At 43.3% G+C, this 19,893-nt stretch overlaps 1 protein-coding gene across 2 annotated transcripts in view; it reads right to left on the minus strand.

Moving 5' to 3' along the window:
• Positions 1-8,378: 8,378 nt before the first annotated feature.
• UTP18 (UTP18 small subunit processome component) overlaps positions 8,379-19,893 on the minus strand; it is a 42,907-nt gene continuing 31,392 nt past the window's right edge. The window contains exons 11-14 of one of the 2 annotated variants that reach the window (XM_023244493.2): positions 15,972-16,146; positions 10,921-11,063; positions 9,300-9,338; positions 8,379-8,528 (exon numbers count right to left, since the gene is read on the minus strand). In XM_023244493.2, the coding sequence (XP_023100261.1) occupies positions 9,314-9,338; positions 10,921-11,063; positions 15,972-16,146 (343 nt within the window). In that variant the 3' untranslated portion in view covers positions 8,379-8,528; positions 9,300-9,313. The remainder of the gene's footprint in view (positions 8,529-9,299; positions 9,339-10,920; positions 11,064-15,971; positions 16,147-19,893) is intronic. The other variant, XM_023244494.2, reaches the window with a different exon arrangement.

Raw genomic sequence — 19,893 nt, forward strand, 5'->3', positions numbered from 1 at the left:
TATGTTCTCCCCATCCCACCCCCTCCCCAAGAGACAGCCAGCAATACTCTCCCGAGAAGAGAGAATTTCCAGGGGCTGCACTAGAGAGCCAACTTTTTGCAAAGGAGACAAGAGGAGCCTTCTCAGAGCTCAGACCCAAGGCCTTTGTTACTCTTCCGGTGATAAGAGACAGTGAGCCCCACCAACAATCCCCACAGAGACTGCAGAGCATGGGATACTGCAGTAGAAAGTGAATTATAGGCAAGCTGAGAACTGGTCCCAAGTCTCATGTGACATTAACAAGTTAGGTGACTTTAAACATCCACTGTTGGAACCCAATGAGCTCCAGGGTCCCTACTGAACATATGACTTCTATGGCCCCATCTTCCCTGCCCTGATTGGGCCATGGGGCCCTGGGACAGATGAAGGGACCCAGCTCTTATGATGTGCCTATAATGTGTGATGTACCATCTGAGTCTTTAAAAAAAAATAATAGCAGTAATAAAACTTTTCAAGAGCTTACTCTGTGTCGGACCCAGTGCTAAAGTGCCTTATGAATGTCTTAAGGCAAGTTATCCGAGACTTGGAAATAAAACAAAATGATTACTCCATGCCCTTTCAAAGTCATGTTAAGGCTTCGTCTAAGAAGAGTTTCTGCAGCAAGAGTCCTTCCTCAGCAAACTGAGGGGGGCGAGGTGGGGCAGAGCGATCAAAGAGGAGGCAGAGGGGGCGCCTGGGTGGCGCAGTCGGTTAAGCGTCCAACTTCAGCCAGGTCACGATCTCGCGGTCCGTGAGTTCGAGCCCCGCGTCGGGCTCTGGGCTGATGCCTCAGAGCCTGGAGCCTGTTTCCGATTCTGTGTCTCCCTCTCTCTCTGCCCCTCCCCCATTCATGCTCTGTCTCTGTCCCAAAAATAAATAAACGTTGAAAAAAAAAAAATTTAAAAAAAAAAAAAAAAGAGGAGGCAGAGGTCGGGGGCACCTGGGTGGCTCAGTCGGTTAAGCTTCCAACTCTTGGTTTAGGCTCAGGTCATGGATCTCACAGATTGTGAGTTCGAGCCCTGCATCGGGCTCTGCACTGACAGTGTGGAGCCTGCTTGGGATTCTGTCTCCCTCTCTCTCTGCCCCTCCCCACCTCGTGCTCTCTCTCTCTCTCTCTCTCTCTCTCTCTCTCTCTCAGGTCCAAGGGAGACTCAGGAGTTTCAGGGAGGACCAGGGTTCCACATAAGCAGAAGCAGTCAGGGAATGCACAGGGAGTCGTCACAAGAGGTTGGGGAATTCCATAGAACATGATGGAAGGCAGGCCCTGGGGAGAAGGGGAGTGAGGTGGCTGGAAGAGGAGTGAGGCCGGAAGGGCGGGGGTGAACTACTCCCCCTGCCCTGGCCAACTCCTACTCATTCTTCCAAACTCAACTTCGACATGGCCTCCTCAGGGACCCAACAGGCCAGGTCAAGTTTCCCTGCTCCACGTTCCCAAAGTATTCGGCCCGTCCCCTTTGGTCACACTGGTCGAACTTGTCTAACGTGTGAGTCTCCCTCCGTGAGGGCGTGGACTGTGTCCGCCCATGACTGCTGGGAATCCGGCATGAACAACATAGTGCCCGACATACACAGGCGCTCAACTGAGGTTCCTTGGGGGTTAGGATGGGTAGGGAGGTAAGGAGTGGGATGGACGATCTGAAAATCCAGGTGAAGGCAACAGGAGGAAGAAATCACATTTGAAGAAGCAAGGGCTTGAGGGAGAACGGCGGCATAGAAAATAACAGCAGTCCATCTTATTGGAACTTCTGGAAATTTTATTTCATTTTACTATGCCAAGCCCATGTGTGCTTTCTGATGGAGAGGCAGGACCTACAATGAGGGAATTTTATCACTGCTTAGCTGTCAATGCGAAAATGCATTTGCCGGCTGCTGGCCGATTCAAAGTTTCACGGTTTATTCTCAACTCATCATCTATTTTAAAAACTACTGATTTGAGCTTCGCCTCTGGCTACCTATAGTTCATCTCTCCTTATGCCTCAGGATTCTCTCTTAAGCTCTACTTTACAATTTAGCCTCTAAAATAGTCCCGGTTCCAAAAATTCTGACCTGCTGTCTGTACAAACCATCAAAATACCTTAGAAGTTTCATCATTCCTGATTTCATATTATACCTGCAGGATGGCTTCTCACATCTGAAAGTGGCACAAAAATCCTTAGTCAATCCATGTATCTTGATTTGGATTTCAGGAAATGCGCTCTTGGTCGTTACTGCCCCATATTTACCCTTTGTTCTCTCCATAATCAAGTCAGATTTTTTTTAAGCTCATAGAATTATATATCTAATATACGCAGCAAGCATTGAAGCAGATGTTGGAGATGCGAAGATGGATAAAGTGCTAACAGGAGAGAAATAGATTAACAAATACAGTCAAGAAAGATGGAAGTATTGGGGCGCCTGGGTGGCACAGTCGGTTGAGCGTCCTACTTCAGCTCAGGTCACAATCTCGCGGTCCGTGAGTTCGAGCCCCGCGTCGGGCTCTGGGCTGATGGCTCAGAGCCTGGAGCCTGTTTCCGATTCTGTGTCTCCCTCTCTCTCTGCCCCTCCCCCATTCATGCTCTGTCTCTCTCTGTCTCAAAAATAAATAAAACGTTAAAAAAAATTAAAAAAAAAAAAAGAAAAAAGAAAGATGGAAGTATTAACTTCTTTTAGAGACTGTGAATTATATAACTTGTCCCTTTTCCAATGGAAGAAATCAAAATTACAGCACAGGCAAACTAAAACTATAGCTATCTTTTTTCACTCATTAGGTTATAATATCTAGTGGTAAAATTTTATCACTGCTTGGATGTCAAAGAGAAAGAGGGGAGGGGATTCTCTTCTCTACTGTTGGTGGGAATGTCATTGTCATAGCCATTTTAGAAAAGAATTTTATTAAAAAAAATTTAATGTTTATTTATTTTTGACAGAGGCCAAGTGGGGGAGGGGGAGAGAGAGAGAAAGGGGGGCAGAAGATCCAAAGCGGGCTCTGTGCTGACAGCAGCAAGCCTGATGCGGGGCTGGAACTCACTAACCGCGAGATCATGACCTGAACTGAAGTTGGACACTCAACCGAGTCACCCACGTGCCCCTATCAAAATTGTGAATCAAAATTGTAAATGGCCATTCTACTTCAGGTATCTCTTGTGGAGAAATACACACGTACAAAGAGACCTGTATAAGAAGGTAACTCCAGGGGCACCTGGGTGGCTCAGTTGGTTAAGCATCTGACTTCGGCTCAGGTCACAATCTAGCGGTCCATTGGTTCGAGCCCTGCATCGGGCTCTGTGCTGACAGCTCAGAGCCTGGCACCTGCTTGGGATTCTGTGTCTCCCTCTCTCTCTCTGACCCTTCCTCAGTCACACTCCGTCTGTCTGTCTCTCTCTCTCTAACATAAATAAGCATTAAAAAAAAATTCTTTTAAAGAAAGTAACTCCAGTATTATTTGCACTACTGTGCAAAAGTTACATCTAAGAATGAGGTAAATCCATTATCTACCCCATCTACTGGATAAGTGAAATTAAATGAAAATAATTGTTGGAGAATATTAAAATCTGGGACCAATAACGTTAAAAAATTAAAAAGCAGGCATGCATGTACCTGTGGCAAGCGCTGTTTTTCTCCCAAAAGTCATTCCCTACTTCTGCTTCCTCTTGCAAACAGAATGTCTAGAGTTTTGTTTTTGTTTTTTTTTTTCAAGCAACAGGCAGATAGCTATGTGCTCAGAGACAGCAGGCCCCACTGCCAGCCCCTGGGATGAAGCATGAACAGTTTTATGGAAAATTCCTCCTTTTTGACAGTGGTCTGGAGGCCTGGGACCCAGTTCTGCCAAGGAAACATTAGGGAAAGTCTGCAGGGAGACTTCTAGGAGAAACTTTCTCCTTTGATCAAAAGGAAGAATCCTGCCAGGAATGAGACTGTTTTTCCCCCATCCCCTTCACTCTGGCTTAGGGTGCTCTCGTGTTGTGAGAGGATGTGGGACTTGAGGTATACAGCAGCTATTCTGCAACCATGAGAAACAGGCAAAGAGAACCAAAACCACACTGACCAAAGATGGGACATCGGTGAGGCACCAAATGGATTCCAAAGCCAGTCAGCCACCTCTAGACATCTTAAATACGTTAAATACCCTTACGATTCAAGCCACTGTTTTTCAGGATTTGTGTCTCGCATGTAAACACATAATTGATTCAATGACAAAGACAGAAACAAAACCTACTAGGAAGATATACATCAAACTATTAATAGAGGCTCCCTTGGATAGGGAGGAAAAAGACAACTTTCGCTTCTTCTTGAAATACATTATTTTAACTGAGGGTTGATGGGAGGTGGGAGGGAGGAGAGGGTGGGTGATGGGTATTGAGGAGGGCACCTTTTGGGATGAGCACTGGGTGTTGTATGGAAACCAATTTGTCAATAAATTTCATATAAAAAAAATAAATAAAGAAAAAAGAAAAAAAAAAGAAATACATTATTTTCCAAAAAATATATTTGAGCATTGTTTAGGCTAAAAATTAAAAAAAAAAAAAAAATTACAGTTCAACTTTACTAACCACATATGGCCTACATATTTGGGTTCTAATTTCTCCGGTCTTATCTTCATTTTCCCAGAACCTGATTCGTTTCTCTTTTTTCTCTTTACTGTGTTTGGGAAAGCCACTTCAAATCTTCCATGAAAAGACCATATAAACAAAGAAACAAATGCAACAAAGGGTGTAGGTACTATGATAGAAGTTCATCTCTGTCGTGCTAGATGCACAGTATTTGAAAGGCAGAAAATGAAAAGGCAAGGAGGAAGCATCAGCAAGAACAAAGGAAGGGGGAAGAAAAATAGCTTGGCTCCTTCAGGGAAATTTCAAGTAGCTCAAGATTTCTGGAGCACAAAGTAAGTGAGAAAGCTGGAGAGAAGGGAAGAGGCTGAGATAATGGGCCTCTCTACCAAGGGAAGGAGCTTGAGTATCATCTTGTACAGGACTGTGGTCACAATGATTATAATGGCAGCAGCCAACATTCACTGAGAGCTAGCTTGCTCTGGGCCAGGTACTGTTCTGAGCCTGATAACCAGCCCTGCGAGGCAGGTCTATTATTACGCCTTTTTCCATAGATGGGGAAACCAAAGGGTTTGGGAGAGGAGCCGTTGAAGGATTTCAAGCAAGAGTAGCATGTTGAGATTTGTAATTTTAAAACACATCTCTACATATACTCAAATATTTACAAATGAAGTGATACATTTTGGCTTGGCTTCCAAATAACCAGAGAGTGTGTGGGTGGGGACATAAAAATCTCCAGGAGCTGATTATTGCCAAAGCTGGGTGATCCCTCCGAAGAAGTTTATTATATTAGTATCTCTCTTTCTGTATATGTTTGAAGTTTTCCATAATAAATGTTTAAAAAAATCCTGGCTGCAGTGTGGACATCCAACTGAAAAGCGGGAAGCAAGTCAGGGGATTAATAGGCGAGAGCAGATTAGAGCCGGAGAAGCCACAGGATAGGAGAAAAAAAAAAAAAAGAGGACTTTTTGAGAGCAAAATAAAAGCACTCAGCAACTCCTCTTTGTGGTGGGAAGCAGAGGTAGAGAAAAATCTCAGGTTTAAAGTCAGTCCCAGGTACCTAGCTTAAGTGACTAGGTTAATGGTGGAGGAACTATTAACATTGTAAAAAATACAAAGCCAAGTTTGGGAAGAATGGAGGGGAGGGTGTGGCAACCTGTGCAGTTTGGGATGTGTCAAGTTTGGTGTGGCAGGAGGCGGGGTCGCCAAACCAGTGGCCCTTTCGTAGAAAATCTTTGAGCACATACCCCCACGTAAGCCTATTTGTTTATAAATCATCTACATGATATGTAGCACAAATACTTTATGCACGGCACAGGAGTTCTATTCCTTCTGTCTAATGAGCTGTCTACCGTTAAAGAGTGTGCACACCCAGCCTTGAGGATCAGTGGTCACTGTGAGGATGACAGCGTTAGGGACTGGCATGTTCAACCTCTCTGACCCTCGATTTATTTTCCTGTAAAAAGAAAGTATTCCTTTCCTGACAAAGGAACCAGGAGAGTTTTGAGATTACATGTACATACAGATGTCGGTGAAAGTACAGGGCCAGGGGCTCAGAAATGCTGTTCCCACCCCACATTCTACCTTTCGCCCACACCTCTTGCCCCAGTCCCCATTTCCTCCTTAGAGTAACAGAAGAGACCATACTCGCGTCTCACGCGACTTTTCTTTGAGATGAGTTTGGAGATGCATGTCAACGGGATGCCAAGAAGGCCTAAGAGCTAGCTGACTGCAAGTGTGGGCAAGCACTTCCTTCCGTGGGCATTTGCTTGCTTTCATCCTGCCCCCCCCCACCCCACCCCTTAGCTAAAGTCCAGAAATGCTGGTCACAAGCCCTGTAGCAGGTCACTTCATTCTGTGCAGACTTATGAAGGTCTCCAAGTCCTCACCGGAGACACACACATGCCCGTAAGACTTCTCACCTGTAGTTGGTCCAAACAACAGGAAGAACTTCGATAGGCTACTAATTCTTTACTTCCCTATTAGTGGGGATAGGGGAGAAATGGGCAGGCGCACCAGATTTCAACAAGTTGTCACTGTGGGTAAACCTATGTCCCATGAGGCTCTGGATGGCAAACTATCACCTCACAGCCCACGACATCCCCCGCCCGGAACAGTGCCAATCAAGAACTGTTAAGTGAGATCATGGCTGTGGCTCTCACCTCCTCGAGGAGTTCACTTGGCACTTGCTATGAGAAGCAATGAGAGCCTGACTCAAATCCCCAACTCCCATTGAGGGGAAATAAACATTAAAAGACATGACACAGGTTTGGTAGCATTTCTGTCTATAGAACAAATGCACATTTGTCTGTCTTGGAGATTAGAACAGAGAGTTCTTTCCTCTGTCTCTAGCAGAGTATAAAAATGATCTAGAGGTGTTAAGAAGTAGTTAAAATTTCAACTCCTACTTCCATCATTTTCTCTAGAATGGTAAATTCCTGAAAATCTTTACACTCTTAGGAACTGAAAATCGTATCCAAAATAAGCACATATAAGGCTTGGTATCCGTATCGGAGCTAAACAATGAGGTAGCTAAGAGAGATGGTAAACGGCTGTCAAGAGCCTGGCCTTTGATTACTCACGGCCCAATGCTGCCCTCTAGCACTCCAGGAGAGAATCAACCCTGACAAGCCAACCGGTTTCAGGACTGGACTCCAGCATTTTTACTATGGAAGCAGTTGCGGGGGGGGGGGGGGGGGGGGGGGGGGGGGGGGGGGGGGGCGGAGGGCAGGGCAGGGCCTCTACAATTACACAGCAACAGCCCATCTTAATAAAAGGCGTTTTCAGAAAGACGCCGGCATGCGTGAACACAGTTATCTATCGAGCTGCTCTAGGTCATTGCCAGCAGACCTGGCGGGACCTTGAAGACATTGAAGATGCCCTTCACTGAGCTGTTGGCTGGACCAGAGTTAAGTGGGATCTATTAATTCTTTGGGCAGAGTCAGAGCCATTTTTCATCACTGGGAGAACTTCCTCCTCTAACCTGACTCTCTCAGGTGTCCGCAAGGAGGTGGGGTGAGGGCTCTCAGACCTACCTGATACTTCTCATAACGAATCCTCCTTAGATACATGGTCTAGTGTCTGCTTTCCCTAAGAAACGTAGGGACTGGTTTAAAGCAAGGTTATGCCACAACTGAATTATGCAACCAACTGTCGACCCTGGAACCTAAATTAAATGAAACATTTAAATTGACATGAGAGGGGGTGCCTGGGTGGCTCAGTTGGTTAAGGGTCCAACTCTTGATTTCGGCTCAGGTCACGATCTTGCAGTTTGTGGGATCAAGTCCCACATCGGGCTCTGTGCTGACAGTGCAGAGCCTGCTTGAGATTCTCTCTCTCCCTCTCTCTGCCTCTCCCCCCAAACACTCTCTTTCAAAATAAATAAATAAACCAAAAAATGTTTTTGAACAGACAGACAAAAAATACTTCCAGGGAATGGAGTGGCTAATTAGTAGGACACAAGTACCAGGCCCTTATGTGACCCTCTCCCGCAAATAACAATGACAACCACTTGAAGTACCAAGCCCAGGAAAATCTCATTTCCATTATCACCTTTCCAAGAAAACTTGCAAGTTCAAAATTAATCCCATGAGCCCTCACTGCTCTCATCTCAAGCCAACTGACTCCGTCGCTCATCAGAACCTCGCTTAGCATGGAGAGCTCTATGCTGGGAAAGGGGGAAATCTCAAGTAGGGTAAACTGTGAAATAGAGTGTCTGTCTGTGTTATTTCTGGCTGCAGACAGGTGTTTCCAATCTCTGTGTGGTCTGAAAAGAAATGCATCCAAGTCAGTGTGCTGGTGTGTAGGTAGGAAGGGAAGAACAACTTACACTTGTTTTCAAACAAAAGTTGCCATGTGTTTATTAAAACGTTTCTGTTAACTTAAATAATACAGCTGGCTCAGTAAATCATTAGCCATATATTCTCACACATTCAGAAAGTTTCTGGGAAGATCAAGACGGCTTCTCTTCCGGCTCAACTGGATCTGAGAAAACAGAAGAAATTATACATTTGATTTATAACTGCTGGTCATCAACAAACATGTACTGGCTATACAGTTTGGACAGGCAGGAAACCTAGACTGCTTTCCCCTCTCGGCTGATGTTTTGCTCAACATTAAAGCGATATGCACTCCCACAGTCTCCTCAACATGGAAGAATCTCAGAGAAGACCAACTTAGTCAATTGTGAGGAACAGGCCAACTGCAAAGCCCAACCTCAGAACTACTATATTTCCACATCAAAGATCAAGCCATGGAAAGGCAAGCACGTCTTACTGTTTTAAATACTAGGCAGCAAAACTAATGACCAGCCACTAACTAGCTCTGTGACGAGCTTCCACCAACTAGCCACAGGGCACGCCCCTTTTAATTTCTCAAGAAACACATACAAAATGAGAGGGTGTGAGCTCATGGAAGTTACAATTGTATGTGAAGATCGTCATCTCTCACTGTTACGTCTAGCCTTTGTGGATTAAATGTTCAGTAATAACAATTTTGATGACCACTACTGAGCAGTATATTAGAGATCTGAGCTCAGAAAGAGAGAACCAGACTGTTGTGATTTGGGATAAAAATTCCCAGGGAAGGTTCAGGTCCAACTGCGCTGCTCCTGATCTACTTCCATCCCGCTCCCCTATCTAAAGATACAGCAACCCTGGGGCAAGGAAACAAAGGTCAGCTCATGTGGTCCCTCTGCCAACTGACAGCAACGGGTGTAACCTTAAAACCTGAAGAATCAAAAAAGGATTTGCTTACTTCATATAATCTCTTTAGAAGTCTGAGTAATGGTGCAACCTGAAAAAGTAAAAGACAAATCATCTAAAGAAACAACTTTGTGATTACCCACAGTATGGTCAATCAGATCACAGAACGGCACTGAAGAAGCATTTTTGGGGGGTAAAAAATGTATTCATAATCATTCTCAACAGGCAGCTAGGTTAAGACTCCTCAATGTGACATTCTGAAGGATCCTAAGGCTACTACCTCAGGTTTTACTAAAAGCATCAAGCTTGCTCCAAAGCATCGAATTGGAGCCTTTGAAATACCTGACCAGCCACACCCAACACAAAGGTTGTCAGTCCCACACACTTGCTAGAAACAGTCTCCCCACTCAGCAATGCTCTGGATAAAATGTGAATGGCCTCCGGTGCTTAAACTTCAGAAAAGAAAATTCAATTAGATAAACCAAAGTTTTGGGAGAGAATTTCTAAGTGCAGTAGGAATCTGCATTCTTGAAAACCCAAACTGAAACAATCACCCCAAAAACGACTGCAAGCAAGTGAGAATGATGGAATGTACCAACCATTCCAATGGTGGAATGATGGAATGCGTAACCATCGTCCTTTCTGAACAGAACTTGAGACCCCATTACTCTTTGCCATAACCTCTCTTCACAACTATCTCCTTAAAACTGATTTACATTTCTCCTCTTCTTCAAACCAGATTCCAAGTCTGTGAAAGCAGGCCTTCCCTAAAGCATACAAACATAAACACAGGGTCCTACACACATTCACCACCAACACAAGGGAGAAGGGACAGGGGGCTGTGACGGAAGGCACTAGCTTCCAGCTTGTCAGCAACCCCAGAAGAGCCACCTTGTCACCTGCATCTCTAGCAACTGTGCAGTTAGATTTTATTTGTTCCCGCCTTATAACCAAGTGTGTTGAGTGCAGAAAAGAACCTGGACAGAATGTAACTTTTAGACATCTCTGTGGCTGACATTCTTATTTACAGCTCACAGCTACAGAGAAAGCAGCACCTTTTCCAAAAAAAAAAAAAAATATCACTTATATCAAGTGAAGTAGGTAGTGAATTAACAAATCAACAAAGGTCCATCTAGACATAAGGCACCAAGAAAGCCGCAATACTATTAAAGTGGCTACTCTGGGGGTGCCTGGGTGGCTCAATCGGTTAAGCAACTAACTTTTGATTTCGGCTCAGGTCATGATCTCACGGCTGGGGAGTTTGAGTCTCATCAGGCCCTGTGCTGACAGCGTGGAGTCTGCTTGGGATCCTCTGTGCCCGTCCCCTGCTTGTGCTCTCTCTCAAAATAAATAAATACGCTTAAAAAAAAAATTAAAAACTAAAGTGGCTACTCTTCCTTGACTACTCGCAAATAAATAAAGTTATTTTTAATTAATAAATAAATCCTCAGGCGAACTTTTCTTCTAGTCACATTTTATGGTAGAGAAATGCATTTTGTTAGAGAATGAAGAGGACAGTCAGGCTAAACACTCTACAATTAATAATTTATCATTGTCGTTGATTAAGACACTGCGTGTTAAGTGGAGAACTGGGAATGTAACAAGAGTATCTCTTCATACTTTCAAAAGAACGTTATGGGTATTTCTGACGTTTAAACATAAGTAACACCCACCTATATATCAGGGCTTTGCCTTTTTCGTTCCCCAAGGCAAAGTACCCACTTCTGGGAGAAAAATCCATGGTATGAACAAGAGAGACTGTCTTCTTTTTAATGACGGGGAAGTTTGAAAATACCGTACAGGAAGGAAGGTGCACCTGTAGGAAATAATATGAAGCTTTAAATCACAACAACTACAAACTCTTCTTTCTTAAATTTTAGTCTTCATTCTGTTTGCTGGAACAAAAAGTTCATTTTGATTGTAGTACACATGATGTACGACTCTCGTAATGGAGCAGAGTGTTCTGAAATTAAAATTTGGTTTTCAATGTGCTATTAACCTAGAGGGAAGGGAGAGAAGAGAAGAAAGCATTTCTTTGATGCTTCTAATGCACCATCTAGCATGGCGCCTGCCAGATTCCAATGTTTGCTGACTAAATAAATGAATACACTAAAGTAAAAAGTCAATAGCAGTACTCAATAATGCTCTAACTTAATGACCACAGTAAACAATACTCAAATTTGGTCACAGGGAACAGATACTTTAAATGTTACAAAGAGTCTGATTTTATATAACTGAAGCCCAGCAAAGTCATACGAACTCTTCCAGTATCGTATAATCTCCTTTCCATACTTTACTTTTCTGCTTTATGATATATTCTGTCTTTTTCAATCTCCTCTCAAGGAAGACAAAATCATGGAAACCTGGTTTGTCAAGTGAAAACTGTGTTCTGATTTAAAGAGAGATGAAACGCTCACCACCAGGCCTAAACATGAGGAGGGGCACTGTCTCTTTCTCCAAGAGACTCCACTGTTGGGAAAAATGAGCCAAGTCCAAGATCGATGCAACCAGTCCTCACTCGATTTGTGGGTAAATAAAACCCCAGCATGGAAGCAGTTACCCGAAGTACACTAGGATTTTAGCAACTCTCACTTTCAAAGATTCTCCAGCTCTTCCAACAAAGAGGACCTTAGTGTCCCAGTATGTGTGGAGAGCCCTCACTCAGCTATTTCCCTTTGGCAGTCTGTCATCCTCCACACTTTTAAATGAGGCTTTAAACCGTCCAAACAAGGTGATTTCGTAGACGAGCCCCAGGTAAAACCCAGTGATATACACATCCGTCTGTGGAACAGGTTTCAGTGAGTCACTTATTAGGCCCTATTCCTTCTGGTATATACCTATTGACCATTTTGTCAAGAAAGTAAAGCTTACTGTGGATCTCCAAGCAATTTCAATTATTCTCAACTTTCCCAGGAACCAGGTTCTGCCTGCACAGCACGGCATCAATGCACAGGCATTAGTGCTAATGAGAAGTGGTCTTGACCCATTAAAGCTAAGAAGCTGGCAGACTTGATCCGAACTTGTAAACTTCTTAAACACCACTCTTTATATAGGTTCCTTGAAAAATATATTTAAAAAGAACAACAACAACTTAAAGCAGACTAGTTATTTTAGGAGAAGAGCCACAATATGAACACTGCAAAATCTTTTTACTCTTAGTTTGGAAATGTGGAAATTACATGCATTTTTGATAAGTGGTCTGGCTTCTCAATTGCATTTTGCTTAGGCCACTGTAAGTTTGCATCCTCTAGGCACGCACCAACTTTGAACAGGTGATCCAAGGCATCACAGGAGCAAATCAGGAAGTAACTACTTCCTACGAGCGCCAAGAACAGAACTGTCCTATACCTAACTTTGGTCTCCATCCTATGTGTCACCTGGTACTTTTAAACCGTGCTCCAGACACTTGCTCATTAACTTTGCTGGCAGGACTTTGAACTCTTTTGTGACTCTTCCAAAATAAAATACACCAGAACCAACCTTTCTACTTCAATGACTTTTTTTTAAATATAATTCATCGTCAAATTGGCTTACATACAACAGCCAGCACTCATCCCAACAAGTGCCCTCCTCAGTGCCCACCACCCGCTTTCTGCTCTCCCCCCATCCCCATCAACCTTCCGTTTGTTCTCTGTATTTAAGAGTCTCTTATGGTTTGCCTCCCTCCCTCTCTGTTTGTAACTATTTTTTTCCCTTCCCCCATGATCTTCTGTTAAGTTTCTCAGATTCCACATATGAGTGAAAACACAGGATATCTGTTTTTCTCTGACTGACTTATTTCACTCAGCAGAATACCCTCCAGTTCCATCCACATTGCTGCAAATGGCATGATTTCATTCCTTCTCATTGCCAGGTAGTATTCCATTGTATTTGAATGACCTCTTAAAGATAATTATATTAAATCATGCTTTTTATTTTCTAACCTAAATTGGAAAAAACAGTCTCCTAATTTGGATTCAATGTAACTTCATACTTAAGTCAACTCGTTATTACAAACAGGGAGCTCACTGTGGGGCAAAAATTGGGGCACAAGACACATATCAATTTTTTAAAGCTCATTTCCACCAGACGGGAGCTGTTTATTTTTGTAGCTAAATAAAGAGCAGAGAGTGCCAGAAACACTATGGTAAACACACACTCTTAATAAAGTTTAAGATGTAAACGGTGTCGTCTTAGATGCGGTGCCCTCAGGCAACAAAAAGCCTACACAACTGTATACAGTGGCCATGACTTCACACAAGAGGACCGTGTGTTTTTCCAATGGAGGACAAACACCAACCTATCAACAATGTATTTTTATATTTTATCTCCTGTATTGACCTGATTCTCAGGAGCAAAACCACGTTTACAACAGTCTCCTAAGAGACTCACATGTATGTATCTGTGAGGTCCCCCAGTGGACTCTCTCACTGCATTAGCACTTTCTTCTCAGACCAATGGCTCCCACCCACATGCTTAGACGTCAGCTGTGTTCTAACCTCTCTTTACAGCCCTTGTATCCAAAACTATAGGTGAACTGTTAATGAAGAAAAAGCCCATAAAAACCCAACCTCTTTACCTCAGAAAGTTCCCTTTACCTCCAACACCATTTCTGTCATCACATTTAAGGACCCTGGTAACAAAATTCAACAAGTGAAAAGCTCACTCATCCTTAATTTAATGGATAACCAGTTCCACAACTTTCTACTACATCAAAGATTGTAGATGCAATAACAATTTAACTTCTGTGTCTCTTACTGGTGCAATGGCTTAGATTTATATTCACTGCTTTGTGCTGGGATAACAGAACTGTTTGGATCATTATAAGAGACTGCATTTAATGATACTAACGCTGTTTCACCGAGGCATTCTGAAGCTGCTATGCCTGGCTACTTTCCATTAGATATTATGGTTGACTACCATTTAAAAAATGGGATTTGGCTGTTACTAATGAATTCCTTGTGTGATTTTGCCACAGTAAAGAACCATAAATGTTGCCATGATCACTGAAGCAAACTAGGCAGAACTAACTACTAGGCGTCTTGCAGAATATATTATGTCAACAGGAGATAGATCCCATGGTTTTCTAAAAACAATTTACTACCATTAAAATGATAAAAGGTTAATGTGTGCTAGTCCACCACTCCCATTAGAGGAGTGGGGATTTTAAAGCTGACTTGAATTAGAACCTTCTCATTTATCAAACAATTCATTCGACACAGAGGCAATAAAACACAGTGCTGTATTTTTTCACTCTTTTCCAACAGAATTCTTTCTTCCTTCCAAGAAAATCTTATGCAGAATGCCAATATACAGCACAGATCAGAGCAGAGCTGCTCTATGTGATACAGGCAGAGCTTGGCCTCCTCCTTGCCCCACTTGCCATCTCAAGTTCTGCACACATTCTAGGGGTCAGAGGATTTCAGATGGAAAACCACGAAAGTTCTACGAAGAACGGAGAATCCAGAAGCACAGTTCTGCCCTTTACTAGCTGCTGACTTTGGGGGAGTTAATCCTCTGAGGACTGTTATTTGGCTCAACATTTTTTTGAGAAGTCTTTATAAATCTTTGGAAACTATATGCTATTACACTTGGTCGAAGCTTTGCTAAGTCAACAAGGTAAAAATAATAGTTTCTGTAAAGTACTTATAATGCGATAGCATACACGTAACAACACAAGCCAGTGCTGCCATTCAAAGCTCTGTGCCATCTGTCTACCTGGGGCCTAGAGCAAATAACTGTGAAATGAATAAAGAAACTGGTTCTGCCTGAAGAGTAGGAAACTTCACAGAGACGCGATGACATTTAAAATGGGCTCTGAGGTGGGGCAAAAAAGAGTTAACACAGACCCGAGGCTGCTATCCTCAGGAAGGCATGCTCGCACGGACGGCTCTTAGATCATGTCTGGGAACTTGACTGGTAAACAGTTTCCCTACACTGATGCCACATTTTCCCTAAATGATAAGGATGGCTCACCAGGCCTCAAGCATTTGTATAATGCGGTTTCTGCTCAACACCTGTCTTTCCTTCTGGGAGCCTAGAATCTGGGTACATGCTAGGCAGAGTGTAGCTACGTGATCAACCAGCAATAAAAACCTTGGGCATGAAGTCCCTAATGAGGGACTTCCCAGAAGAAAACACCAAACACATGTGGTCACAACTTGTCGGAGGAATTAAACATGTCGTGTGTGACTCCACTAAGAGAGGACTCTTGGAAGTCTGTGCCTGGCTTCCTCCAGACTGCCCCATGCACCCTTCCCTTGGCTGGTTTCGCTGTGTATCCTTTCCCCGTAATAACTCTTCACTGTGAATAAGACCATATACGGAGTTCTGGGAGTCCTAGTAAATCACCAAACCTGGAGAAGGTCCCGGGAACTCCTGGCACAGAGGCATATTCACAAGTAGTACTAAGCCCTTTAAATTGCAATCTTTTTATATAGTTTATTTTCAAGCTCAGTTTATTTTCAAAATCTAAGAAAATCACGCTTTAAAAAGCAGAGATAAGGAAAGAAAACTGTAGAAACATGAAGAATTTGCCTTAAATACGTCCCTTAGTACAAATTTGGTGGCTACTGTGCATCATTTCTACAACCACACCCAAAAGCCACAATACTAGTAATGTCTACATCAAAAGAAGCTACTCTTTTTAAATTAACCCAACACTCCCCTTTCCTCCCATCCTTCCATGCCTTCAACTTACATTTTAAGATTATCAATAATGTTTTTAAAGGTAAAGACATATTACCAATCTGACTGCTTCTTTCATTTCTTCTGAAGCAACTGCCAAGATTTCTGTAGTAGGATTGAAGGTCAGAGAAGTAACGCCTGTAACCAAGTTCATTATAGCTTTTATCGGCTTTGGGTTTGTTTCTTGGAGACAAGAATCTTGATTGTATATGTTTACCACTCCACAATTAGAACTGCAAAGAGAAAAGGGAATACAACAGATTAAAGAAACAAGCAGAAGGGCTTTCACAACCTAAATCAATACAGATTGAACCACACAAACTGGTTTTTGCAGGAATCGTATGGTCTTGTGTTACAAAGGGACCAGGGCTGAAGAGTACATCCCAGGCAAAAACTAGACACATTCTACCGGTTCTACTGCAGTCTTCCTAAACTCTTGTTAAGTCTGACAGCTTTTCAACTACGAGCTAGAAAACCCAAGAAAGCACAGACTCTCCATTATTCATTCCTTCAATAAACTCTCACTGAATGTCACCTTTAGGCCAGGCACCAGACTTAAGTGCAGAGGTGAACAAGAGAGACCAAGCCTGCCACTCCCACAGTGTATATGGCCAACCTAACATGCGAAAGTGTGCCTGAGAGCTGTCCTTCCCCTATTTAGAGGACCTCTTCTTTTTCCTTCTATCATATTTGTGGGAACCGTCAAAACGGCTGAGTAGCAGCTGTAACAGCAGGTCTCTTCGTTCTACTCTCCCGGGAATATGTCCACTCTGAGTTTACAGAAATATTTACCAGCAACAAATTACACCCAATACTCATAAGAAGTAAATCCTGACGGGGTGCCTGGGTGGCTCAGTCGGTTGACCGTCCGACTTCGGCTCAGGTCATGGTCTTGCAGTTTGTGAATTTGAGCCTCGCGCCGGGCTCTGTGTTAACAAACAGCTCAGAGCCTGGAGCCTGCTTCAGATTCTGTATCTCTCTCTCTCTCCCCCTCCCCTGCTCATGCTCTGCCTCTGTCTCTCAAAAATAAATAAATGTTAAAAAAAAAATTTATAAAAAAAGTAAATCCTGACAACCTTACCATTAACAGAATCGTTTCACAGACAAGAACTTTTTTTTTTTAAGATTTTTAAAAAAAAGTTTATTTATTTGCTTTGGAGAGCAAGCGTGAGAGAGAACAAGAGCTGGGCAGGGGCAGAGAGAGGGGGAGAGAGAATCCCAAGCATGCTCCATACTGTCAGCGCAGAGCCTGACTCAGGGCTCAAACTCACGAAAACTGTAACATCATGACCTGAGCCGAAATCAAGAGCTGGACACTTGACCAACTGAGCCACCGAGGCACTCCGAGACAAGCACTTTCAGGAAAACTTTTGACCTCAGTGTTCAGACTACCTCCTGCTATGGGCACCACTTATAAGGAACAAGGATAAAGGACTTACAATACGTAGATACTTAATTCAAACTTTATCAGCAAATGCAACACAAACTCGAAAGATGCATTAAGTCACAAGAGTGACACATTAAGTCACAAGAGTGACACACACGCATTCCACGAAGTGTGTTCTCATTCCTACCAGACGTGTACCGACTGCCTACACTGAACCAGATACGATGCATGAACAAGACCAATTCAGTTCACACACGTTCTGTAGCCTGAAACGACAGCCAACCACACAAACAGTATGGCAGTGCTTTCGAGTCTTCAAATTCCTTACATACGCATTTTCTCACTCGATCCTAAGAACGCTTTCGGTAGAGCTAACTGCGTGTAGTCCATACTAACCACTCAGGAGACACCACATACATCCTTGATTTAATTTTGTTATGGACTGAATATTTGTGCCCCACCAAAATTCCTATGATGAAACCTTATTTTATTAGGAGGTGGGGCCTGAGGGAGGCAATTAGGGCATGTCGGTGAAGCCCTCATGAATGGGATCAGGGCCCTCCTAAAAGAGACCCCAGAGGCTCTCTCCCTCTTTCCATGCGAGGACACAACAAGAAGTCGACAATCTGCAACCTGGGACAGGGTCTTCACCAGAACCCAGTGACAGTGGTACCCTGACCTTAGACTCCCCGTCCCCAGGAATAGAAGAAATAAATTTCTGCTACCTAGTCTATGGGGGTCTTTACAATGGCAACCCAAACTAAGACCAATTTCCTCTTCTCCTTATTTGTATTTTTGACTGGGATCAAAATGTCTATTCACTGTACTTATTTTACACCAAATCTCTTATCTTGCTGAAAACTAATTTACAGCTAAATCCACCTTAATTAAGGACAAAAAGTTATAATCCATACGGCTCTCTTCTAAATATCAACTTTAGATCAAATCTTACCATCATGAACATCAGAGGCTCCTTATACAATGCCTATTCATTCTCATTTGACTATTGCTTAAATTGATGGAACAAAACTGGCACACGTTAACCATTCTGATGTATGGAAACTTACTTATAGTGGTATTTCTGCTCAAAGACCATAACTATTTCTAATATGCCACTGAGAGTGGGTGGTATTTACTGAATGAGAACTGTGTGTCCAACAGTATGCAATACAGGCATACAGAATATCAAAAGGAATTTATCCCAGAAAAAAAATATATGTGCATAAAATAGCCAGAAATACAAGAGGATATAACACAGCACACTAAGCTCTATATGTGACCCAGAACCTCGAAGAAAGGAAAAATCAGCATGAGGTGAAGCTGCAGCCAAATGAAGTTTTGTGGAAGACAAAGGACTTAGGCTGGGGAAGGCAGACATGAAGTGAAAAAACAAAACAGAACAGAACAACAAAGTATCACAGATAAGGAGGAGAACAGGAACAAACAGAGAAATAAGCATGCTTACTACCTTACCCCCGAACTCGTAACTAAAGAAACAGACCTGATAATTATCCTTCCACCCACAACCATAGCTGACTGGCAAGTCACACACAACCATAGCAGAAGCAAGTTCCTGAATCAAGGACAGTAAACCCATTAGCAGATCAGCAACCACAGAGTCCTGGCCCACAAAAATCTCCACAAACAGGAATGGTGGCAATTAGCCAGATCAATGTTTGTCTTATGAATTAGGACTGGGATGGTGGTCGTGGTAGTGGTAGTTGGTGTCAAAGCTAAAAGACACAGAGAGGAGCCTGGGTGGCTCAGTCGGTTAAGTGTCTGACTTCGGCTCAGGTCATGGTCTCAAGGTTCACGAGTTCGAGCCCCACGTCAGGTTCTCTGCCGTCAGCACAGAGCCCGCTTCGGATCCTCTGTCCCTCTCTCTCTCTCTCTCTCTCTCTCTCTCTCTCTCTCTGCTTCTCCCCTGCTCTCTCTCTTAAAACTAAATAAACATTAAAGAAAAAAAAAGACATACAGAAAGGGCACACAGGGGCCACAAATAAATTAATATTATGAGCAAGAAGATATCGTAAGGTAGAACAGTAGTTATCAACCAGGAACAGTTCTGCCCCTGGGGGGACATTTGGCAATGTCTGGAGACAGTATAATGGTCACATCTAGGGGGACACCTTAGCCAAGGATGTCCTACAGAACTTAAAGCAAATAGGTTAAACACAGAACTCAAATGCTCTCCTCTGTTGAATTCTCTAAGACTGAACTCTACCGATTTTAGTCTCGTTCTCAGTTACCCTTTCTCCACGGACTCTTACCCCAAGGTTCTCTTTGCCACCTGCCTCTAATACCTCACTCACCTTATTTATGGCCACGGGCCACCCATCTCCTATCACGTCCAAATCAGCATCTTTATGCCACACCACACTTCTACCTGCCTGTAGACATGAATGCACCTCTCCCAACACCACTCCTCCTTCTCCTCATATAATGACAAGTCCACTCTTCTGGCCACTCAGGCCTGCAGCCTGAGAGTGTCACTGCTTCTCTCCCACCCCAATTTTCTAAGCAGCTATGACATACATCACAAACATCACTTCCTGTCTCTCCCATATTCCTGCTCCCACTGTCCCCAGTGATG

The sequence above is a fragment of the Felis catus genome, chromosome E1 (assembly GCF_018350175.1).
Source record: "Felis catus isolate Fca126 chromosome E1, F.catus_Fca126_mat1.0, whole genome shotgun sequence".
NCBI classification, from domain to species: Eukaryota; Metazoa; Chordata; class Mammalia; order Carnivora; family Felidae; genus Felis; species Felis catus.